We start from the raw sequence: 24543 nt of genomic DNA, 5'->3' as shown, positions 1-24543 counted from the left end.
GCGGAGTGCGAGGCCAGGAGCCCTACCTGGGACCCTCGGTTGTCAGCGAGGGACAGTCCCTACTCGCTGTCCCTCATTCAGCCTCAGTGACTCAGACTCAGCCCCACACTCACACCCAACACATCCGCATGTGCAGACACACTTGCACACTCACACTCATGCACACACACAGATGTGCTCACCACACAAACCAGTTCACACCCACACCCACACAGACACACAGACACATGGCCTCACCCACAGACACACATGGACCCACACACACAACCAGAACACACACTTAAACACATCCCTACAACCCCCACACTTTCATCCCCTCACACAATACACATACGGTTATACACAACTTGCACACACTTGCCCATCGACACCCACACCACATATGCTCATTCACACCATTACACACCCCATACACACATGGACACACACACCCACATGGCATGCAGACACATACACTTACACGATGGACACACTCATACACACCCACACATAGTCACCAACTGTCAAATATAGCCTCACACGCAGAGATGCACACTCACACCATCACGGAGAGATGCACATTCCCCCACACACCCTATCCCACTGCACACACACCCCACAGCCTCACACCCCACAGCCCTGGTGCACGCACCCTTCCTCCGGCTCAGCAGCAGACACACACAAGGAAACAACTGACTGACATACCTCCTGATTTATAGCCGTCGATGCTTATTCATAACCATTTTGAGCATCAATCTGTACCTATTATTACTGATGATAATTAATACCCTCATTCATGGCTCCTGGCATCATCCCTGACATCTCAGGCAAGGGGATGCGAGTGCTGTTGTCTGGGCCTGGCTGTGACTCCTTCCCTATATCTTCCCAGTGCCTGGCCCGGCGGACGTGTCCGGTCCACACTGGGGAAGTCATGAACTCCAACAGTGGGCAGGTGGGCTGAGAAGCTCCAAGCCTAACTTTCCCTATAAGCCATGTGGTTCTGAGCTTCGGCTGGAAAGGCCCCAGCCTCCAGATTTGCAGCCAGCACAGGCAGCAGTTTCAATCCCTTGTCCCATGCCCTGCCATCCCCATGCGGCACCATGGCCCTCAGTGGAGAGTGACGCTCTCGCTGAGGGCAGGGTCAGAAGACCCAGGTTCTAGTGAAGGAGGCCTCCCAGAGGACATCACTGGGCCTCTGTTCCCTACCTGTAGGGGAGGCTGCTGGACCACCTCTGTCTGAGATCTTGTTCCTACTCCCCCGGCCAGGCCCAGCCTGCCCCCTGTCCCAGTTAGGCAGGTCAGGGATGCAGACATGTCCTACGTCTCCATCTGCCACTTAGCCTCTCAATGTCTCCCACCTTCAGACACCTGTTTGGCTCTTTGGCCCCACCCACCTCCCTGGTGGACACTCCAAGCTTTGTCATTGGCTTTCGGTCTGGTCCCCAACAGTTGAGGAGAGAACGCTGTCTCCCAGGGCAACAGAATTCCAGCACCGAACAGTTCCATCTGCAGAACAAAAACTTTTCCCTCTCGTGAGGTTCCTTTTTGGCCTCTGATGACCCCAGCCTTGAAGGTGGTGAGCCCTTGGAGGACCCGCTGAAACTCTGAATGCAGAGTGGTCCATGTGAGAGAAAGAGCCTCGGGACTGTCTCTGGTGGCCACTGAAAACAAGGTCCCTATACTGCAAGGAATGCTGGTGAGAGCGCCCACTATATCCCAGTCATCCAGCCTCTGGGTCTTAGAGCCAGGCCACCTGGTTCCATCCACCCCTCCCTCTTCACCAGGCCTCAGTGTCCTCATCTGTAGAATGGGATGATGACAGGGTCGGGGCAACCCCTGATCCCTGGGTTTCTCTGGATCAGGTCTGGGATCATTGTGGAAAGACATGAAGATGCTGTGTGCAAAGCCCCAGCTCACGGTGATGCCTGCAAGGAGACGCTACAGCGATCTCTTTCCAAAGACCTCCCAGGTCCCTGCAGCTGGGCAGGGTCAGTGTTGTTTCTGCTTCTGACTTGCTGTGTGGCTTTGGGTTTTCATGACTTCTCTGGGCCAATGTGTCAGGAACTGAGGGCCTTGTCCTCCCACTGACAACACTTTGAGCTCCCAAGTGGCCATCCCACTGTTCACCATCCCGGGTGGGGGTTGGGGCCGTGTCTCCCCACCCCTCCTCTTTCTCATTTTTCAGAGTCCAGGGAGCCTGAGGCTTGGGGGAGCGGAAAGGGTCCTGGGAGCAATGGGAGTGCCCTGTGCTGTTGGGCAATGACTCAGACAGATGTCCCCTTCCTCTGCTCTGCAGACACCGGCACTTCACACGCGCGTGGATGCGTCATGAGCTTTCCACATATGCTGAGGCTGCCGTGGGTCTGTGCCCAACACCCACGGAGCTCCGGAAAATGACGAGCAGGAGGAAGGGCTGTGTAGGGAAGCGGCAGGGCTGGAGGGGCCGCGAGCTGGGGAAGCCGCCGGAACCCTGGTGGGCGCTTCAGAAGCCAGGGCAGGGAGTGCACGCAGGAGCCGAGCCCATTCACACCCTCTGCCTGGCAGAGCTGCCCCCCCAGCTCAAAGCCGACAAACAGGCCCATGGACTGATGCTTCCTGGTCCCTTCTCCCGCAGACTGAGATGACATCCTGTACAGGGGTGATGTCAAGGGGGAGCAGGTTAAGGGAGAGGGGTCTTCTACTTCCCAAGTCCTCACCATGTGGGCGCCCACACACCTCTGCCGGTAGGACTTCCTAGTGATCAGTCCCATCCTAGTTCTGAGGGCCTGGCCCTGGCTAGTAAGTGGGGTGTGCTTGGTGAAGAAGCCGAATGTGGGCTTTGAAGCTGGTCAGATCGGAGCTGGCATCCAGCCTCTGAGAAGTCACTATCCCCTGATCCCCGGGTTTTTGGGTTTCTCTGTCTGTGGAGCCCACTGCCCAGGGCCAAGGTCAAGAATAGAAGAGACAGTGCCTGCTCAATGTAACGCCTGACACACAGTGGGTGCTTCACAAACCCAGGCGGAGCCCAGGACTGAGGCGGGGGCACTGTCACTCCCAGCTGGCCTTGAAGAGAGCCCACCCCCGGGAAATCACCTCCAGCAGCTTCACTGCTCACAAGGCGGTTCAGGGCTCTGGCCCCTGTCCTTTCCACGATAGGGACGTGCAGCTCTGCCCCTGTTCATTGAGCACTTGAACTTGTCACCTCATTTCCAGGATAGCATTCCTACCCTCACAGAGCACCCTGGCCAGGCTGTCGGGGTGATGAGAGTGGGGAAATGAAACAGACATCTCAAAAGTTAATATCTTCCCTACATATAAACTGAGTAGTGCAGTAATTATCTGATGGCACAAGAGGTGCAGAAGGCCCTGTGAGTGTCAGAGGGACAGAAGGTTTTGTGGGGGCCATTAGTTCATGGAAGGGAGAGGCCACTTCACATGGTGAAGAGGCCAGCGAAGACTTCTTCCTGGAAATGGACATTTATGAAGAGCCCTGATGTAATCTGTGCACTGTCTGGGGTTCTCCTGTGTCCAACAGGCCAAGGGGGCCATCTCTGTGGCATTGGCTTGGGTCCCCTGCCTTGGCCCGAGTCAGTGGGACTAGGAATAAGCCATCTATCAGCTGAACTGGAAAGGGACCACCTCCTCATTAGCTGGGGACATGGGCCATAGCAGTGCTGGGGTGAGGGTGTGGCTGGGTGAGAGGCGGAGGCCACCCTAGCCAGCCACTTCCTGCTCCATGGCTGAGCCGGTGCTCCATGGCTGATGACCTGGCTGTTAACCCCTCAAAGGAGAGACCCAACAGTGGCCAGCCCCTCGGTCTCTCCAGCCCTGCCCTCACACACTCAGCGTGCTCTGGCTCTGGGACTGGCGGGAAGCATCTGCCCTGTGCCGGCTGTGGGCACCAGTGGAAGTCAGAGTCATGGGGATGGGGTGGGGACGAAGAGCGTGGCTTTAATGTAGCTGCCAGATGTCCTTATATCACAAGTTGCTTGGGCTTTCCCTACAGCTGGCTGCAAGGTAGGGGTGGGGTTCATAGCTCTCCCATGGCTGTACAGCCTCACGCTCCTTTTGAGCCCCTGCACTGGGACCCCTGCGGGGGGACGGGGGGAAGGACCTTGGGCAAATCCCCTAGCCTCTCAGCTCTGGGTGCCTGCTCTGTGCAGTGCACATCATCACAGTCTCCCTCCACAGGGAGGCCGACGGTGACTGAGATGATGCTCTGTACAGCGCTCATCACACAGCTGGGGTCCAACAGGCAACCAGCAGACCTGCTGGAGGGGACCCACCTCTCCCCAAACTGCTCTCCCCTCCCCCCGATCTTCCCAGCCTTGGAGCCTACAAAGCCCCCGCTCTGTCTCCACCAAGCCACTGTCTCCCTGCGGTCAGGAACCCCAGGGCAAGGGAGCCCTTCTGTGGGTGCTCCGAACCCGAGAAAGCCTCTGGTCCATAGAGTTCAAAGGGCACTGGGAGCAGCCCACCTGGCCCCGAGACAGCAGCGGAACTACACTACCCAGAATTCCCGGGGGCTGGCAAAAAAGGAAATGTCGTTTGTTCAAGGAGAGGCTCAGCTCCCCGAGCAGCTGCAGAGAGAGGGAGCGAGGGGGAGCGAGGGATTACCAGGGGGAGGGCGGGCGGTGTGCGGGGAGCGAGGGTGGAGAGCAAGGCGGGCGGAGAGGAGGAGGCGGCGCCCGCCCGCCGCCGCCGCCGCCGCCTGCGGACCTGCATCCCCGCGGGGCTGGCGAGCGGGCGGCGGTCCCTGCGTGCGCCGGCTGCGCTCGGCCGGCGGCGGCGAGCGGACGCGGGGGCCGGGCCGGCGCAGGGGCCGAGTTTCTGCAAAGTTTGACCCGGTTGCCTTTCCGATGCTGCAGCAGAGCGAGGCAGCGCGGGGCGCGCCAGGCGGCTGCGGCGCGGCGGCGGGGCTGAGCGGCGACAGCGCGCTCACAATGATCATAAAATAAAGGAGGCGCACGGGGTGGGGGCGAGAGAGCCCCGAGCCTCAGCCCTCCGCCCCCGGCCGCCCCCCGCCCCCCGAAGCCCCGAGCCGGGAGGAGGGTGGGGGCCGGGGGCGCCCACGCCGGCCCCAGACTCCAGTAGAGCCAAGGGACAGTGCCCGGGGAAGGGGGTGGGGGCGCCCCAAGAACGTGCTCGCGGCCGGGTCAGGGGCGTCCGGAGAGCGGCTGCCCGGGCCAGCGGAGTGGCCCCTGGGGCAGGTGAGTCGGCGGCGCCGCCCGGGTGGGGGCGTGCGCGCCAAAGTTCCCCGGCAGCAGCGAGCGCGCCCGACGCGCGGGGACCCGGGGCTGCTTGCGGCTGGAGAGGAGCGACAGAGGCGCTTGACGCGGCGGGGCGGGGGCACTATGCCCTCCGAGGGCCGAAGGACCCCAGCCGGGAAAGGGGTGCCCGCCGGATCCGACGGCCCTGGTGGGTGGCCCTGCGCCCAGGGGGCCGGAGGGACCAGGGTGGGGAAGGGGCACCTGGCGCTGGCGGCGCGGCGGTGGGGACAGCGCAGGGCAAGTGCTCGCCGCCCCCTGCAGCGGCAGCCGCTCGCCCCCCACCCCGCCCCCGGCCGGGACCGTATCAGCGGAGATGTCACGGGCGGCGATTATTCGCTGGTGCGCGCGGTCGTGCGGCCGCCACTGACGGGGCGGGCGCGGGGGGCGGGGGCCACCGCCTCCGGGGAGACCGCCCAGAGCTGCGCCGTCAGCTCCGCAGCCCGCGCCCAGCGCACACGCGTCGCCGCCCCCGCGCGCCCCCCGCAGCAAAGTTCGGCTTAACTTTGAGGCTGGCCTTGACGCGCTGTCCCTTCCACCTCCCACCAGGTCCTCGGCGGCCGCGGCGAAGCAGGCAGCGGCGGCTGGAGCGCAGCCCCGGGACCCTGCACGGCGGCCGGCAGCGACAGCGGCGAGGGGACGCGGCGCCCCCACGTGGGGACGTCCGGCCCGCGCCCGCGAGTGGGCGCCGACGGGGACCCGCGCCGCGGTCTCCCGGCACCGGCGAGCGGCGGGAGCACTGAGCTCGCCTCCTGGAAGCCGCGGGTCGGCGCTGGCCCCGAGAGCGCCGGGACCTCGGCCGGGTGAACAGAAACTGCTCTGCAATTGATTCGGCCGCGCCGGGTGGGTGCGGGTGCGGGGCCCGGAGGGAGCGCGTGCGGAAGGCCGGAGGGCAGGAAGTCAGGCTTCTGCCGCGAGGGTGGCGCGACCGCGCGGGGACAGAGCCTTCCTTATTTATGAGTCTGGCGGCGCTCGCCTGCTTCCTCCGAAGACTTCAGGGAGAGTCTGCGAGCTGCCGTCCCAGCGTGTGAGGCACAGAAGGGCTGGATGTCAGAACCACATAATTATTCATTAAACTGCAAACTTTTTTTTAACCCAAAGAATATCGGTGATTTTTGTCCACTGCGAGGAGAAGAAGAGAGAGCCCAGGGCTCGTGAAATGCAGCAGAATCCTTATTTATAAACAGGCCGCGGTAGTGATATATGCAACCCCCATCTACTCAGTGAGTTTTCTATCCTATGGATATCGGTCTTGAGAGTTGAGATTGGAGAGCAGCGCCGTCTGCACTGGGTCCTGCAGTCTCTGTCCTTTCAATGCCTGGTTTTCTCTGTGACTGCTGGCCTTCCCTGGAGATCAGAGCGCTCCTGTGTGCCATGGGCTGTATTCAGAGCATCGGAGGCAAAGCCAGAGTCTTCCGGGAAGGGATCACGGTGATTGATGTGAAAGCCTCCATCGACCCCGTCCCCACCAGCATCGATGAGTCCTCCAGCGTGGTGCTCCGCTACCGGACACCCCACTTCCGGGCCTCGGCCCAGGTGGTCATGCCGCCCATCCCCAAGAAGGAGACTTGGGTAGTTGGCTGGATCCAGGCGTGCAGCCACATGGAGTTCTACAATCAGTACGGCGAGCAGGGCATGTGAGTACGGCCGAGAGCCAGCTCTGGGAACTGCTAGGGATGGCCGAGCTTGGAGGCCTGGTGGGGGGGCCGCGGATAGGGGGAAGGTGGAGATACCATGAAGACAGGACCGAGGCCAGAGGGAAGCTTTAGGCAGGTATGCAGGTGGCCTCATTGGCCCAGTGGCTCCCTGAAAAGTTTGCCTGTGGATCCAGATTGGAGTCACGGTCCTGCACTCTACCCTGCCACTGTTCCCCCCGGGGTTCCCGCGTCCTTCCCTGCAAGATGCCGAGAAAGCAGAGAGACATTACTCCCAGTGTTTCTTGGCAGAGCAAGTGTGCCGTCCGCCTGAGGAGTGTCAGTGCCATCAGGGGTCACCAGAGAGGCTGCAGGGCTGCCCTCCAGGCCTCTGGCCCTGTGGGGGCCCATGGCAGACATCCAGGCACTCTGCAACTCCCAGACCGGTGTGTTCAGGGCTTTGCCATTGGGCCTCAATTATCTTTCTGGCTTTTACCAGTGCATGCCAGGACCTGGGGGAGTGCTTCCCCGTTCCAAACGGCACTGTGTTTGAGAGCACAGTTAGTTTTAGAAGCCCGATTTCTTCACAGTGTAGCACTTTCTGTCTCCAAGGCAGAAGACCGCTTTATGCAGACAAGTCCAGTGTCCCTCTGGCGAGGCCCGAACAGGAACAGCAAAGAGGAGCCTCTCCTCTGCAGCCCCAAAGCCTGGTCTCCAGAGTGTGCCTAGGGTATTGGGGGTCCCAGTGAGGACCCTGGGACCCTGGGGCTCCTTTCCTGGCCTGCTTCCTGACCCCGGAGAAGGCCGTCCCCAGGGTGGAAAGAGCTGCATTTAGGCAGAGTTGGGAGAGTAACTTAACCTGAAGGTTCACGCTAAGACAGGGGTGGTGAAAATAGCTGTTTCTGAGCGTGAGGGCCCTTTGGAGAGAGCTAGGCAGGCCCCGGCGGGCAGCCCACCCATGCGGCCCCGTGACTGGCCACCGGCACTCCCAGACCTCTCTCAGTGTCTACCCTGTGCAGCTTCACGTCCCCGTTTTGCAAGTGGGGAAAAGAGGAGAATTTCCCCAGGAGTTGGAACTTATCACAGATTTAAGAACCTCGTGGGCCATCTGTAAATGAGAGGGGTGGAGGATGGCGGGACACCAAGTCTGGTGGCTTCTCTACTTAATGACTCCAATGTTCTAAAGGAAACATGAGGATCACAGTAACCCTTAAATCCAGCATGTGACAGTGACTGTCCCAAAGAGGTACATGGGGGGTACATCTAGAGGCTCTCACCGGCTCTCTCCACCAGCCTGATTTCTGTGCCAACCCCTTTGTGTCTCAAGAGCAGCTAGTAATCCAGTTTGGGGGGGGCGGGATGCCTTTCTGTTCTAAGCAGGGAAACATGATTCTTAGTTATGCAGTGAGGACCTCTTCTAAGAACCCTTAAGCCCAGAAACCTCCTCGGGCTTTGAAGGCATCCGGGACAGTTGTAGAAACAAAAGTTTTCCTCAGGGTTTTGGGCTAAGCCTAGTTTCTTCCCTGGAAGGGGTAGAAAAGCCAGTGGGTTCTTCTGAACTTGGAAAGACATGAGCACTGGTCGGGACTGGATTCTAATGTGGTTGGTGCAACGTGTGGTGGGGAGCCCACAGGCCTGACCCAAGGTACAGACTCCAAGCCTCAGCTTCCCCATCTGTGCACATGGGCTTCCGATGTCTTGTCTAAGACTTGTTCTCCATCTGGTGACCCTGAGTGGATGTGGCTAGAGCTAGGCCTGAGACTGGGACCTGAGACAACCCTGCCCTCCCTGTCCCAGTCCTCGCTTCCTGGTTGGAAGAGCCTCATGCCTTCTTAGGCAGATCTGGGCGGGAGGCCAGGCTCTGCCACTTTCCAGGATGTGACCCTAGGCGAGTCCCTTTACTGCTCTGAGCCTCAGTTTACGCATCTGCAAACTGGGGCTGGCAAGAACCCCTTTCCCATGGCTTGTTGTGAGAATCACTCAAGCTAACCAAATTTGCCATGCAGTCAGCCCTGCGCCAAGCTCGTGGTGAATACTTACCGCAGGCAGTAATAGGATGGGGATCGTCCTTAGTGGTGTTGTGATTGTTACTGTTATTCTATCAGACGTGAGTGGCTGAAACTACAGAATTAGGACAGATGTCAGCCACACCGTGTAGTGAATTTTCTCCCCAGGCCGAATCTTTCTCTGTCACGTAGGGCCCACTTCCTGAGTTTAAAACTTTTTAAAGCAGTGTAAGGCGTGAAGAGCTTGCGTTTTAAAGTGGCTCCAGGCCATTTTCCTTGTTCTCTGTCTGCCCCTGATGTTTCTCTTTGCTCCCTCTCGCTCTCGGGACTCCTCTTTCGCTTCAGGGAGCCTCTGTGTCCCACCCGGCTCGTTCTCCCTGGGTGCACTGGCTGTGTAATCCCGGTTGGGATACACAGGGACCAGTCCCAGGGACAGGACGGAGTCAGAGGCTTCCTGGGAGGGGCGGCTTGGAGCAGTCCGGCAGAAGGGTCCACGTGTCTTGGCTCCTAGGCCTTGGCCAGGCAGCCCCCAGGGTTCCGTTTGGTGTCCGTCCATGAGGGGGAGAACTTCCCGTAGGCTGCTGTGAGGATTCAGCGAGAGGCCAGTATGGGTGACCGTCCCGTGGCTGAGACATAGAGGAGGAGGCTGCCGAGTACTTACTGGTAATCAACAGAGTCATCCTAAGGGGCTGAGTTGCCAAAGAACAGAGTCCCAGATTCAACCTGCACCCTTGAAGGGCTCATGGAGAAGGCCAGGATGCGGCCTTGCTTTAGCTCCTTGCTGAATGGAAATAGAAGCATTTAGGTGGGATTTAGTTATTTATTTTTTAAATTTTTATTTATTTTTATTTATTTATTTTTGAGACAGTGTCTTATTCTTGTCGCCCAGGCTGGAGTGCAATGGTGCCAATCTTGGCTCACTACAACCTCTGCCTCCCGGGTTCAAGTGATTCTCCTGCTCCAGCCTCCAGAGTAGCTGGGATTACAGGCATGCGCCACCATGCCCAGCTAATTTTTATATTTTTAGTAGAAACGGGATTTCACCACGTTGGCCAGGATGGTCTCGAACTCCTGACCTCAGGTGATCTGCCTGCCTTGGCCTCTCAAAGGGCTGGGATTACAGGTGTGAGCCTTAGGTGGGATTTAAAACCCCCTTCCTGTCTCCCCTGCCCCAGGCCCCTTGTGATGACTTCCATTTTCCGAGTTTTTAAGCCTTGTGGCATGAAGGAAAGGGAACAGTGGTTGGGGTGACCAGAAACCCCAACCAGCCCAGAATTGTCCCTCTGCTCTGCCTGGCCCAGGGTCAGGTAATTCTCTCTGTGCTGGTGGGGGGTGTCCTGTGCATGGTAGGGGGCTGCGCAGCATCCCTGGCGTCTACCCACTGCATGCCAGGAGCACATCCCCGCAAGCTGTGACAGTCAATAATGTCCCCAGGGAGGGCCTGATGTCCCCAGGAGGGGCTATGAAATCACACCTAGTGGAGAACCGCTGGACTCGACCCAGACAATTCACATCCTTAAAATGAAACCCAGGCCCTGTGCTTTAGTGGCCCGGGGAAGGGACAGCCAGGTAGCGAGAGCTAGGTTAGGGCTTTCATTCTTTACAAATGGGCTTGTATCCAAAATGTTAATTCCAAATACTTAACCAAAATCCATAACACCCCCAAACGTTATCCCTGCTTAAAATTAATCCCTAAGCCAGGAGGATAACTTTTTAGAATGACATTCTGGGTTTGAAATATTTGAAATGGAACAATTAAAAAAAAAAACAAACCACCATCTCAATAATACCCTGACTTTTACAGACAGAGCTGGAAAAGAGTGAGTTTCTCTGTGCCAGCATGAGAGGATTCTATATGGCTTTGGGTCCAACCCACATCGCTTTAAAAGCCAACCCCCCCAATCCAAATTGTTGGAGACACCTGCCTCCACAGCCCGGCCCCCGCAATTCCTCAACTGCCACCTGTCAGCTGGCACAGAGTCTTCTAAGTGACAAGTCACAATTTCTCGCCTGTGTGGGAGAAGTTCCACGTTGTCCCTGGTTTGCCCTTCTCTGGAGCCCCCTGGGAACCTGGCCCACAGCCACGCCCATGGCCAAGGCCAAGGTCAGGGGCAGTTTATGGCTCAGGATTCTGCCAAAGGGCAGACTGGGCGGGGAGGAGGGGGAGCAGCTCAGATAGAAAGGGTTTCTTTGGGTGGATGGGGACACTGCTCCATGCCCATGTGTGGCAGGGGGTGAACTCCAGCTCCCAACCCTTGGGCCAGCCTCTTAACCTTTCCAAGCCTCACTGTTCCCATCTATGAAATGGGAATACGAGTCTTCCCTCATAGGATTGTGATGGTAAGAGCTTAGCCCAGCACCTCACGAATACCAGGCACTCAATATATGGTAGCCGTCAATACCATAGCTATGAATCATAATACGAATAATGTCTTATTCATTATGCGATGCCTGTCAGAGTCAGCGGAAAGGTGGCTGTCTTGTTGCTGTTGTTACGTTATCCCTTCTCCTGGGTTTCAGATACCTGTCTATAGCATGAGTGCTGTCACTGTGTTATGAAAGGCCAGTGGCCAGCCTGGACTACACAGTGAAACCCTATCCCTACAAAAAATACAAAAAAATTAGCCAGGCATGGTGGCATGTGCCCGTAGTCCCAGTTACTTGGGAGGCTGAGGTGGGAGGATCACCTGAGCCCGGGGAGGTCAAGGCTGCAAGTGAGCTGTGATTGCACCACTGCACTCCAGCTGGGGCAACAGAGTGAGACCACATCTCAAAAAAAAAAAAAAAAAATGCTGGTGGGAAAGGACAGGGCAGGGGTGGAGGGACTGCTGGGTGCCACCCGGCCCTGCTGGGATGACACTGAGAATGGCTGCCTCGGGCGCCTTCCCACCTGCTGTCTTCCAGTGACCTCACCAGGAGCTCAGGAAGGCCTCATTTTATGATGTGGTCACAGCTTCTAAGACCTGAAGCTGGTTGCCAGAGCAGTCTTGCTCAGCGCCAGCAGATCTGGGGACAGGCCATGGAGGAATGTCCCTGTTGACCACGTGGCCTCTTCCTGAAGCCGGGGTCTGAGCGTCAGTTGTGCAAAGAACAATTGAGGAGGAGGCTTCCTCTCTGTAACCGGAAGGCGGCCTCCCCCATCTGCTGGGCCCTGGCGGAGGCAAGGGCGGGGTGGGTGGGAGAGGGAAGTCCTTGTTTCAAGGCTTTGGGGTGGGAGGAAGTAGGGGGGATGACCCAGCCTAAAGAGAGCTCCCCCAGGACCAGCCCTGGCCAAGTGGTTGCTGCAGCCCTCATCCACCTTCCAAGCACTGGAAACAAACATTGGAGACCAAGTGAGGCGCCACTCAACAGCTGTAGTAATCAGGGAAATGACAAGTTACATACTGACATCCTTTGTTTTGCTGATTGGAGTTGGGTGCATTGAAAAAGATCAGTCGTGCCCAGTGTTCGGGGGAAGGAAGCATCTTCACCTGTTGTTTGTGGGAGGACAGTTGAGGCAGGCGAAGATGCCGAGAAGTGAGCTCAGCTGTGCCTGTTACCGTCCACATGTGCAAGCCCTTCAGCTCGGTGGTTGTACTTGTTTTTGAGATGCAGTTTTGCTCTTGTCACCCAGGCTGGAGTGCAGTGGCATGATCTTGGCTCACTGCAACCTCCGCCTCCTGGGTTCAAGCGATTCTTCTGTCTCTGCCTCCCGAGTAGCTGGGATTACAGGTGCCTGCCACCACACCTGGCTTTTTTTTGTGTGTGTGTGTGTGTATTTTTAGTAGAGATAGGGTTTCACCATGCTGACCAGGCTGGTCTCGAATTCCTGACCTCAAGTGATCCACCTGCCTCGGCCTCCCAAAGTCCTGGGATTACAGGCGTGAGCCACTGCGCCCAGCCTGTACTTTTAGAGCCTCTTGCAGAAACTTTATGCCCCTAGCTCAGGGCCTGCATATCGGAGGTGTGCAAAAAAATAACCTACTGAACAAGTGAGTTAATGATCACATGAAGGGGAGAAGAGAAGCAGCACATAAAGATGCACATGGGCCGGGCGCGATGGCTCACGCCTATAATCCCAGCATTTTGGGATGCTGAGGCAGGCGGATCATCTGAGGTCAGGAGTTCGAGACCAGCCTGGCCAACATGGCGAAACCCTGTCTCTACTAAAAATACAAAAATTAGCTGGGCGTGGTGGTGCGTGCCTGTAATCCCAGCTACTCAGAAGGCTGAGGTGCAAGAATTGCTTGAACCTGGGAGGTGGAGGTTACCATGAGCCGAGGTCGGGCCACTGCACTCCAGCCTGGGCAACAGAGCTAGACTGTCTCAAAAAAAAAAAAAAAAAAAAAAGCACACGTGAGGGTGTTAACTCCAGCACGGCTCCTAATAGCAAAAAGCCAGGAACAACTCAAGGGTCCCTCAAGGGGGAGTGAAATTATGGTCTGTCTGCAGTGCAGACTCTGAGGCAGGGCCACAGGCGATGAAGACAAGTGGGGAAATGATACATTGTTGTTACATTTTTGTTTAAAGTTATCAAACAATATGTAGGGTAGTAACCCATTTTTGTTAAAAAGAAAATACTGAAGTTGGGAACATATCCTGTGTGTGTATGCAGAGAGCAAGGTCTCAAAGGATGTTTACCAGATAGGTGGGGCACATGGGGAGGGGCGCATGGGGAGGTAGGTTTCAGTTTTCACTTGATACACTTCTTCTTCTTCTTTTTTTTTTTTGAGAGGAAGTTTCGTTCTTGTCGCCCAGGCTGGAGTGCAGTGGTGCTATCTCGGCTCATTGCAACCTCTGCCTCCCGGGGTTTCACCATGTTGGTCTGGCTGGTTTTGAACTCCTGACCTCAAGCAATCCACCTTCCTCTGGCTCCCAAAGTGCTGGGATTACAGGCGTGAGCCACCGCACTCGGCCTAAGAGCACTTCTTTTTTTTTTTTTTTTTTTGAGACGGAGTCTCGCTCTGTCGCCCAGGCTGGAGTGCAGTGGTGCCATCTCGGCTCACTGCAAGCTCCGCCTCTCGGGTTCAAGTGATTCTCCTGCCTCAGCCTCCTGAGTAGCTGGGACTACAGGCGCCCGCCACCATGCCCGGCTAATTTTTTTGTATTTTTAGTAGAGACGGGGTTTCACCCGTCTCTATCTCGATCTCCTGACCTCGTGATCCGCCCACCTTGGCCTCCCAAAGTGCTGGGATTACAGGCGTCAGCCACCGTGCCTGGCCAAGCACTTCTTTTATAACTAAAATTAAACAGGCTCTGTTGGTCTTTCCTCCCCTTGTTAGATGCCAGTGATCCACGGCTGTGCCTGGGTTAAGGGGAGTGGGGTTGGCAGGGAGAAGGTGTCTGGGTCCCAGAAGGAATGGGGTTTGTTGTGGTGGGGTAATCCCCGTGCGCAGGCCCTGTAGGAGGCGAGACCTCCAGCCCCTCCCTCAGCTGGTGAGCAGGTATTGGGGAGGCCAGGAGAGCAGGGCCTGGTGACCCGGTGGTGGTGGGGACAGCCCAGGGGGGCAGCAGCGCGGGGGGAAGTCAGGAACCCAGGATGCCTGTCCAGTGTGGAATGGGGGCTCTTGGGCATTCGTTTCTGTAAAATTGTAAAGCTTTTACAGAATGAGTACTTTCTGCAAATTTTATCAGATTATAAAATCCATACTGTTGGGGAGTAGGTAAAATAATTCCTAACTTCCTGCCCGGCCTGTGTGAGGGGCTGAGCGGGAGACTGTGTGGCATGGGCAGACCCTTGTCCTGGAGCCTCCAGTCTTTTTTTTTTTTTTTTTTTCCCGAGACAGAGTCTCGCTCTGTCGCCCAGGCTGGAGGGAAGTGGCGCCATCTCGGCTCACTGCAAGCTCTGCCTCCCGGGTTCATGCCATTCTCCTGCCTCAACCTCCCGAGTAGCTGGGATTACAGGTGCCCACCACCACGCCCGGGTAATTTTTTTAAAATATATTTTTAGTAGAGACGGAGTTTCACCATGTTAGCTAGGATGGTCTCGATCTCCTGACCTTGTGATCCGCCCGCCTCGGCCTCCCAAAGTGCTGGGATTACAGGCGTGAGCCACCACGCCTGGCCTGGAGCCTCAAGTCTTTATCTGTAGAGGTGTTTCTTAAGGTGCCCAATGTGAGCCACTTGTAGGAGGTGGGATAATATCTGAGTAAATCATTTAAGGTTAAGGCTAAATTTTCTTTTAATGCAACATATTTACTGCCTATTAGAACATATATCTGTATATCTGTATATACAGCATATCCAACCTGTTATTTCAAAGGTGTTTCTAAATTTAGTTGACTTTGTTTCTTTTAGAGACAGAGTCTCTGTTGTCCAGGCTGGAGTGCTGTGGTGCAATCCTAGCTCACTGCAGCCTTGACCTCCTGATTGCTCAAGCAATCCTCCCACCTTAGCTTCTCGAGTAGCTGGGAGTATAGGGACGCACCACCATGCCTGGCTAATTTTTAAGTTTTTCGTACAGGCGAGGGTCTCTTGCTTTGTTGCCCTGGCTGGTCTTGACCTCCTGGGTTCAAGCGATGCCCCCTCACCTCCAGCCTCAGACTCCCATAGTTGAGTCTTTTAAAAGGTGATCAGGCCAGGCGTGGTGGCTCCTCTCAACAGCTTGCGAGGCTGAGGTGAGAGGATCGCTTAGGTTCCATTAGAGGCTGGTGGGGTAAGAGCTGGGTCAGGTTGGGGGCCTTGGCCCAGTGACTTCCCAGTTGTGTGACCTTGGACCCGGCCTCTAACTACCCTAAGTCTCCTCTGTTAAATGCACCCCACAGCCCCAGCCCCAGCCCCAGGGAGGTGTGGTGCCCGGCGCAGCCTGTGTGCTCAGGGAGTGGTACCTGCTGTCACCGTGTGCTAAGGTGACCGTCCAACAAGAGGCTTTTGCAGCTGCAGCCCTGCAGGATAAGCAGAAGCTCAGGGCAACTTGGGGGCCCTGGACTCCTCACAGAGATGCCCTGTGGGCTTTAGGGGAGACCCAGCATGCACTGACAGCCACTGATCCTGGCCACAGACATTGATGGTGCCTGAAGCTGGGCCAGGTGCTGTGATACATCCCAGATATGTGGTGATGGGTGAGGCAGGCCTGGCCCTGCCCTCACGGCCTCATGGTCTGTCTGGGGTAGAGACTGGCAGCAGATGAGTGCATCAGTATTTAATCACCCTCATGAACAGGCCACGGGGCAGTGGGATGAGATCCAGTGGCGTTGAATAGCGGGAGGCACCTGGCCCATGTGGAGGGTCCAGGCAGGCTTCTTTGGGGTGGTGGTTGCAGAGCTGAGTGATGAGCAGCTATGAGCGAGGAGAGGAGGAGGAAGAGGGGAGAGGAGAGGAAGAGGGGAGAGGAGAGGAAGAGGGGAGAGGAGGAGGAGGAAAAGGTAGTGGAGGAGGAGGAGGATGAGGATGAGGACGAGGATGACGCTGCTCCCGGTAGAAGGCCCTGAGAGGGAGGAGCATGGCCCACTGCAGCAGCTGAGAATGGCTGGTGCCCTGGATCCCAGGGAGGGCGTGTGTGTACATGCATGTGTGTGTGCTTGTGCATGTGCATGTGTGCACACGTGCAGGGCTCTAGGCTTCAATTGCGTCAGTTTTAAGGGCATAGGGGAGTCATGGCCGGTTTAACAGGGTTGGAGCCATGCCATCGGATTTGTGTTTTTAGAAGATCCTTTGGGCTGCTTCTTGGGAGGGAACAGATTGCAGGAGGCTGGGAGACCAGAGAGGGGTAAGGCCACCGCGGAGGTAGAGGAGGAGAAGGGGCACAGCCTGGAGGGGCGAGGGAGAGTCCAGGATGGCGCTATGTCCCGGAGACACAGGCCACCCCATTGCCGGCCAGGCCAGTGGCTCTGTCCACCCATTTCAGGTCTTCATGGCGCATGGAAAGTAGGTACCCTGCAGATGTTTGTTGGGTGGGTGATGATGGGACTCAGAACAGGTACGCTGCGGGGGGCTGAGGAAGCCACTTCAGCCCGGGAAGCATTCTGACGTCTGGGTTCCAGCCTGGACTTGCCTGCTATCCTTTGGGGTCCCTAGGAGGATGGGAGTGTGACAGGTGGCCCTGCCTGCCTCTGCCCACAGCCATGGAGGAGAACGGCCTGCTGGACTCCTAGACTGGACAGCTGCCTGGGGCCTGCACTCAGAAGGGCCCTGAGCGTGGTTCAAGGCTCTGCCGTCTCAGCATTGAAAATCTCAGGTTGTTTACAGCCGGGCGCGTGGCTCATGCCTGTAATCCCAGCACTTTGGGAGGCCAGGGTGGGCAATCACCTGAGGTCAGGGGTTTGAGACCAGCCTGGCCAACATGGTGAAACTCCGTCTCTACTAAAAAAATATAAAAATTAGGCAGGGCATGGTGGCTTACGCCTGTAATCCCAGCACTGTGTGAGGCTGAGGTGGGTGGGTTACCTGAGGTCAGGAGTTCAAGACCAACCTGAATAACATGGTGAAACCCCATCTCTACTAAATAATTAGTCCGGCATGGTGGCACATGCCTGTAATCCCAGCTATTTGGGAAGCTGAGGCAGGAGAATCGCTTGAACCCAGGAGGCAGAGGTTGCAGTGAGCTGAGATCATGCCATTGCACTCCAGCCTGGGCAACAAGAGTGAAACTCTGTCTCAAAAAAAAAAAAAAAAAAAGGAGAAAGGTGGTTAAGATATTGCTTAACTTTAGACTTTTAAGTTAAAAATAATTGGAAAATTTCAAAGACAACTACTAAGAGAACAGAATTAGAATGTTTAAATCCCCAATAAGTACCAAAAAGAAACAGAAGAAAAATACCAATAAAATCTGTAATCAAAAGAATGGTGGACAAAAAGCGTTAAAAAACTCAATAGAAATTTAATAGAGAAGAGAAACAAGTTCATATAAAAATAATTTGGCTGGGGCAGTGGCTCATGCCTATAATCCCAGTCACTTCGGGAGGCCAAGGCAGGCAGATCACCTGAGGTCAGGAGTTTGAGACCAGCCTGGCCAACATGGTGAAACCCCGTCTCTCCTAAAAGTACAAAATTAGCTGGGCGTGGTGGTGGGTGCCTGTGGTCCTACCTACTCAGGAGGCTGAGGCAGAAGAATCACTTGAACCTGGGAGGCCGAGGCTGCAGTGAGCAGAGATCCTGCCACTGCACTCCAGCCTGAGTGACAGAGTGAGACTCTGTCTCAAAAAAAAAAAAAAAAAAGGGTCAGAAAAGGCTTCAGGTCAAATTAGGGCTGCGGGTCAAATTAGGGCTACCTGGTCTGGGAGAGGCACACCTCTAACTGCTGATGCCACCCTCAAAGGGTCTCCAGAAGCTTCCACTGACTGCTGTTGGCTGCACCAGGCAGTGAGTATCAATACATTTAATCATCACAAAAACCAGGCAGGCAGATGTTGGTGGATTGTCCGTGGGCTGCTGATGAGGTGGTGGAGGCTCAGCGCGTCTGTGACTGGACCACAGTGCGAGTACCTGGGGCTGACAGTGGACCCTGGGCTGCTGCAGGTGCCCTTGAGCTACTGCACCCCCCGCACCCCCCAGGTGGAGGGATCCACGCAGCCTGGTGATGATTTGGCCCTGGCCCTGGCCCTGAGCCATGCCCCACGTGACGCAGTGCTGTCTGCCGGCCTAGGAGGCTCCTCACCTGTCTTTGCCTGAGCCAGGGCCTGGGAGTTTCAGGACTGGGAAAGGAAAGGAAACCCCAAGGCTGGGGTCAGGAAGAGGAGGGCTGTTTTGCTGCTCAGTCCTGCTCCCCCAAACCAGACCTTCAGCTCTTTGCAAATGAAAGGGGGGCAAGGCCAAAGTGGGGTTCCTTATGCAAGTTTGCTTTCTGCCCTGAAAAACCAAAAAAACGGAAATCTTTTCCAAGCAAGTGTAAGCACTGTGTGAGGACAGAGTGGGCGTTTCCTTCTGAAATAGGAGACTAGGCCCCCAGTGGCCAAAGAGACCCTGGCCCGCTTCTCCATCTGTGCAGGGCAATGAATGAGCAGGCTCACCCTGTTGTCATCCTGCCTGCTGCTGTGGGGCTCCCCCCAGATCTTAGGAATTGCTGGGTACTTCCAGACAGTGAGGTTGTCTGAGCTGCCTGCAGGTTCCCTGAGTCTGGGGTGTTCAGGGGTTGGGCAGGAGATGCCCATTAAGCAGGTGTTACTCTAATGAGTGAGCTTTTCAATGAGATGAACAGGAAAATTAGCAAAATCATGTTCCTAGTCATTCCTCCTACGGCGGCCCCAGTTTTGCTAACTGTTAACATTATATGATGCATAAGTAGGGGAATGCATTTTTAAAATTATGGTAAAGTCTATGTAACATTTTATAAAATTGACCATTTTATTTTATTATTAATTTTTTTTTTTTTAAAGACAGGATCTGGCTCTGTCACCCAGGCTGGAGTGCAGTGGTGTGATCTTGGCTCACTGCAACCTCTGCCTCCCAGGTTCAAGCAATTCTCGTGCCTCAGCCTCCCAAGTAGCTGGGATTACAGGTGCCCGCCACCACGCCCAGCTTATTTTTGTATTTTTAGTAGAGACGGGATTTCACCATGTTGGCCAGCCTGGTCTCGAACTCCTGACCTCAGGTGATCTGCCTGCCTCGGCCTAGCAAAGTGCTGGGATTACAGGTGTGAGCCACTGCACCCCGCCCAGAACTCTTTTCATCTGCAAAACTGAAACTTCGTCCCCAAGAAATATCAACTTTCCGTTCCTCTTTCTCCCAGCCCCTGGAAACCTCCGTTCTACTTTCCGTCTGTATGAATTTGACAACACTAGGGATTTCACATAAGTAGAATCACACAGTATGTGTTTTTTTGTGGCTGGCTTATTTCACTCAACATAACGTCCTCAAGGTTGATCTGTGTTGTAGCCTGTGTTGGAACATCCTTCCTTCTTAAGGCTGAAGAACATTCCATTGTATGTATATAGCACATTTTGTTTATCCATTTATCTGTCGTTGGACACTTGGATCGCTTCTGCCTTTTGGCTATTGTGATTAGTTCTAGGAACAGAAATGCATTTTTTTTTTAGAGATAGGGTCTCACTGTGTTGGCCAGCCTTGGCCTCCCAAAGTGCTGGGATTACAGGTGTGAGCCACTGCGTCCAGTTGGGAGTGCTTTTTTTTGGAGACAGAGTCTTACTCTGTTACCCAGGCTGGAGTGCAGTGGCACAATCTCAGCTCACTGCAAACCCAGCCTCCTAGGTTCAAGCAATTCTCCTGCCTCAGCCTCCTGATTACAGGATTACAGGTGTCTGCCACCATGCCCCGCTAATTTTTTTTTTTTGGAGACAGAGTCTCACTCTGTTGCCCAGGCTGGAATGCATGGCGTGATCTCGGCTCACTGCAACCTCTGTTTCCCGGGTTCAGGTGATTCTCCTGCCTCAGCCTCCTGAGTAGCTGGGACTACAGGCACGTGTCACCATGCCTTACTAATTTTTTGTATTTTTTTTAGTAGAGACGGGGTTTCACCATATTGGCCAGGCTGTTCTCAAACTCCTGACCTCATGATCCGCCCGCCTTGGCCTCCCAAAGTGAATTTTTGTATTTTTAGTAGAGATGAGGTTTCACCGTGTTGGCCAGGCTGGTCTTGAACTCCTGACCTCAAGTGATCCGCCTGCCTCAGCCTCCCAAAGTGCTGGGATTACAGGTGTGAGCCACCGCGCCCGGCCAAGAATGCATTTTTAACAGTAGGTTTTTCCTGGGAGTACCCGCTGTGCACGTAGGTGGGCAGAAGGTACAGTGGACACAGGGTGTCCTGAGCTTCCCTGTTACAGGTGCCTTGGTGGAAACGCGCCTGGGTCCCGGGTGCCACCGCTTGGCCAAATGTCCTTAGGAAAATGTAGCCTCACTCTCCACCCCCAGCCCACCGCTTTGCTTTCTGTATCTGCAGGGTGGCGTTGCATGGAGAAGATTGTGAGCCTGTAATGTTAAAGTAAGGGGCCCCTACAGCCTGGGGTGGGCTCCCAGATGCTACTGTATCCACGGCCACATGGGAGTGTGGGATCTGTATGTCCCTAGGGCAACTTGGGCCAGGCTGGCCACCTTCTTCTGTCTTAGGGTTATGATTATAACAGCAGCAGTGATGACAGTGACTCCTAGCTATTGTCTGACCCCCCGCTCCCAGAACGTCAAAGGGGACCGGGTGGTCTGCTGGGTCCATCCCGTCCTCAGGGCCCAGGACAGCCCCTGGCCTGCCAGGGGGACACAGAAAGCCCTCCTTGAGTGACCGAGTGAGTGAACTGGCCTTCCTTGTCCTCAGGTCCAGCTGGGAGCTCCCCGACCTCCAGGAGGGCAAGATCCAAGCCATCAGCGACTCGGACGGGGTGAACTACCCTTGGTACGGCAACACCACGGAGACCTGCACCATCGTGGGCCCCACCAAGAGGGACTCCAAGTTCATCATCAGCATGAATGACAACTTTTACCCCAGCGTCACGTGGGCCGTGCCCGTCAGCGAGAGCAACGTGGCCAAGCTCACCAACATCTACCGGGACCAGAGCTTCACCACCTGGCTGGTGGCCACCAACACCTCCACCAACGACATGATCATCCTGCAGACGCTACACTGGCGCATGCAGCTCAGCATCGAGGTGAACCCCAACCGGCCCCTGGGCCAGCGCGCCCGGCTGCGGGAGCCCATCGCCCAGGACCAGCCCAAAATCCTGAGCAAGAACGAGCCCATCCCTCCCAGCGCCCTGGTCAAGCCCAATGCCAACGATGCCCAGGTCCTCATGTGGCGGCCCAAGTATGGGCAGCCACTGGTGGTGATCCCGCCCAAGCACCGGTGACAGCCAGGGCCACCCGCTAGGTTAGACTCGCAAATAATAATACCGCTGAAAACAAAATTCAGACTCACTCTTCAGTCATTCAGCAAGATACAACCATTCTATCCTCTCCAGCGGGCGGATCTCACTGTGCTGATGCCCCCGGGAAGGCCTCCCCGGCTCTTGGCACCTGCTTCCTTTCAGGGAGGGGGGAGATCTAAGTGGGACAGACAGACCCCACGTGCGCCCTCAGGGTGACCTCTGGTCTCCTTGCCTCTCCTTTTTCTCAGTTTCAGTTGCTCACTTGTAACAGATTCCCTGAAACACTGCTTTTTCCGTTTTTTAAAAAAACTCCTCTTTGGGGGCTCAGGGGCAGGAGGAGGGGGAGCTGATTAGGAGGGAAGCTCCAGCCCCCGATCAAAGAGACAGATCCGCACTGCTGCCGATTTGTGGCGCTGGCCGGCCTTCCCCCCAGGTCCCTCCGCCCTCTGTCATGCGGCCTTATGTAGACTTGCTTTGCCAAACTTTTGCCTTAAGCTGAATTTAAAGGAAGAAAACCAATCGGAGAAAGAAAGCAGGATCTCTTTTCTACCGGACTTTTCCTCTTCTGCCAGAGGTGGAGGGAGGGGTGGGGTCGCCCCCGAGGGTCTCTTGAGCCCTTCTTCCCGGTTGTCTTGGGAGAAGGGTGAGGATGGGCGTTTAGACCCGAAACCAGCTGCTCACTCTTTTTGGCAGAAACAAAACCACAGGCAGATTCTGCCTGAACAGCCCCTTCTCTCCCTCCACCCCCAGGTCGCATCCCCGCACCTGCGGAGAGGGGCTGTGAGCTCTGGTTGGGGGGTGGCTCTGCCAGCCGCCTGGCCTCTTCTCCCCTCTTTTCCCAGCAGCCTTAACTTCCCTTGGGTGGCTCTAGGAGGAGAGAGGCAGGCTCCTGTGAGCCCAGGGAATTTTCACCCTCTCAGTCCTCAGGACCCACCCCCAGTTGATTCCCTGGCCCTTCCTCCAGGTGTGTGGCTTTTTCCTTCTCCATCCACACTGGTCCCAAATGCCTGGGGGCCGGCCATCCGGACCGCCGACACACAGCCTCAGTGTTAGTCTCAAAGGTAAGGAAGGCATTCATGTCCCTTCTTGCAGGGCATTTTAAGACTTGAATCAGATGGGCCCTGGCCCCTGTGGCTGGCTGGCCCCTGGTGTACTGTAAAAGGGCCAAGACAGGGCTCGTTCTCAGGGGCGCCCCTCCCAGACCCTCAGGGCAGCGGGACGGTGCAGTCAGGCTCTGGGTGCCGCAGTGATGGAGGTGGAAGGTACCCGAGCTCTAGGGAAGTCTTGGGAGGCAGTCGGCCGAGCCCCTGCTTCCTGTCCTCAAATAGGTGAATCCAGGCCAAGGGCTGGGAGGGCTGGGTGGGCTTATGGTTGAGAGGGGTCAGAGCCACTCTGGAGGCTGGGCTGGCACAGTGGAGAGTGACAGGTGAGGACAGATGTCCGGAAGCCCATCCCTGGGACCTGCCCTCCCTCGCTTCCAGGCCACTGGAGCCCCAGGGCTTAGTTAATACTGACCCATTGTGCCAGGGTTCTGAGTAGGGTCGGCCTTGTGGCCGCTTGCAGGGGCTATTAGGGGACATCCCGCTGAAGCCACGTTCCTTCCAGCTCGCCAAGCCCACAGCTACCCGCCCGGGACCCACACTCAGCCTAATAATTATGAAGCACAGAAAACCGTCCATTTAGAAAAATAATCCATTTCTGCTGCAGATGAGCCACTTGTAAGAGCCTCCGTGACAGCGTGGGATGGTGTGGGCACCGAGGTCCCTGCCCTGCTCCTTCGTCCACAGGCTATTGCGTTTATTCAAGGGGTGCTTAATGACCGTTCAGCCTCTGCCGTCGGTCTCCGGGCCCAGCTCGTGCCAGGAGGCTGTCCTGGGACACACTGGGCTGGAGCTGCCGGCTGGCAAGGTGCTCAGGGGGCCCCTGGTGGGGGCCAGGACCTCCCTGCAGAAACTGCAGGTTCTCTTTTGTGAGGATGGAGGCCGTGCCACCCCAAAAGGCAGTAGCCTTAGGGGAACAGTGGGTCCCAGCTGCACGTCTGAGGACGGATGGGGACGGGGCTGGGACTCAGCTTTCATTCACTGGAGACTTCTCCACTCAGGTCTTTGTTGCACTAAAGCAGGGACAGGACCCTGGGGGTTCAGGAAGCGGGTCTCAGGCTGCCGGTTTCTTCCCAGAAGTGGGGCTGGAGACCAGAATGGAAAGGGGCTTCCTGAGCTGCTAGGGGGTGAAGGACCCCTGAACCCACATTTCTTGAGTGAGAGCAAACACTCGAGGCAGGAGCCAGCACCCCTCCCACTGCATGCCCGGCCCCCAGCCCACCTTGCCCCCTGACCCACCTTCACCCGTGCCCCTTCTTTCCGCCCTTCCTTCCTCACTGAAGAAGGGCTGGGAAGACCCTGGAGAGGCTGCAGGTCCGGCCACGGACGCTCAGCTGAGCCCCGGTCTGCTCCCTCAGCCTCCTTGCTCATGTCGGAGCACAGGCCCCAGGCTTCCTGCCAGGGCCCCGATTCCTCTTATGTCCCCCAGCCCCGCCCTGGCGTGGACATCCACTCACTCCTTCCAGCAATAAGAACCGTCCTTGGTCGTGGAAAGTACTGTGAAACAAACCAATGCACTTACCAGGAGGCACAAGACTCTTGAAGAAGATGTAAAATGAACCTTTTTTTTTTTTTACAAAAAACAAAAAGCAAATATTCATAAAGAGAAATAAAATGTAATTTTAAAGTAGGCTTGGCTAGGTCCTGGATGTTTCTGAAGTAGAGATTCACTTTGGGGTGGGTGGCTCAGCAGTGCTGGCTGCGGGGGTGAACGTATCTGGGGGGCAGGAGGATGGGCTGAGGCTGGGATCCCGGTGCTCAGGGCCTGGGAAATGGGAGGAGGGAGCCAGCCTTTGAGTCCTGCTCCTTCCAGCTGCTTCTGTTCACAGCCCCAGCTCCAGCGAGAGCAG

The 24543-nt window shown here is 56.2% G+C and overlaps 1 protein-coding gene across 2 annotated transcripts; it reads left to right on the top strand.

Moving 5' to 3' along the window:
* The first annotated feature begins 6108 nt into the window (after window positions 1-6108).
* On the top strand, window positions 6109-24324 carry FAM78A (family with sequence similarity 78 member A). 2 transcript variants are annotated; one of them, XM_054501805.1, is made up of 4 exons: window positions 12102-12381; window positions 18101-18144; window positions 19158-19279; window positions 21047-24324. In XM_054501805.1, exons 1-4 carry the CDS (start codon window positions 12234-12236, stop codon window positions 21573-21575), a joined length of 843 nt encoding a protein of 280 aa, XP_054357780.1. In that variant the 5' UTR covers window positions 12102-12233; the 3' UTR covers window positions 21576-24324. The 2 variants fall into 2 exon arrangements, with proteins under 2 accessions (XP_054357779.1, XP_054357780.1); XM_054501804.2 differs by lacking the exons at window positions 12102-12381; window positions 18101-18144; window positions 19158-19279 and adding an exon at window positions 6109-6862.
* Window positions 24325-24543: the final 219 nt, after the last annotated feature.

Source organism: Pongo pygmaeus, chromosome 13, assembly GCF_028885625.2.
Source record: "Pongo pygmaeus isolate AG05252 chromosome 13, NHGRI_mPonPyg2-v2.0_pri, whole genome shotgun sequence".
Taxonomy (NCBI): domain Eukaryota; kingdom Metazoa; phylum Chordata; class Mammalia; order Primates; family Hominidae; genus Pongo; species Pongo pygmaeus.
This window is presented reverse-complemented; position numbering and strand designations above follow the sequence as displayed.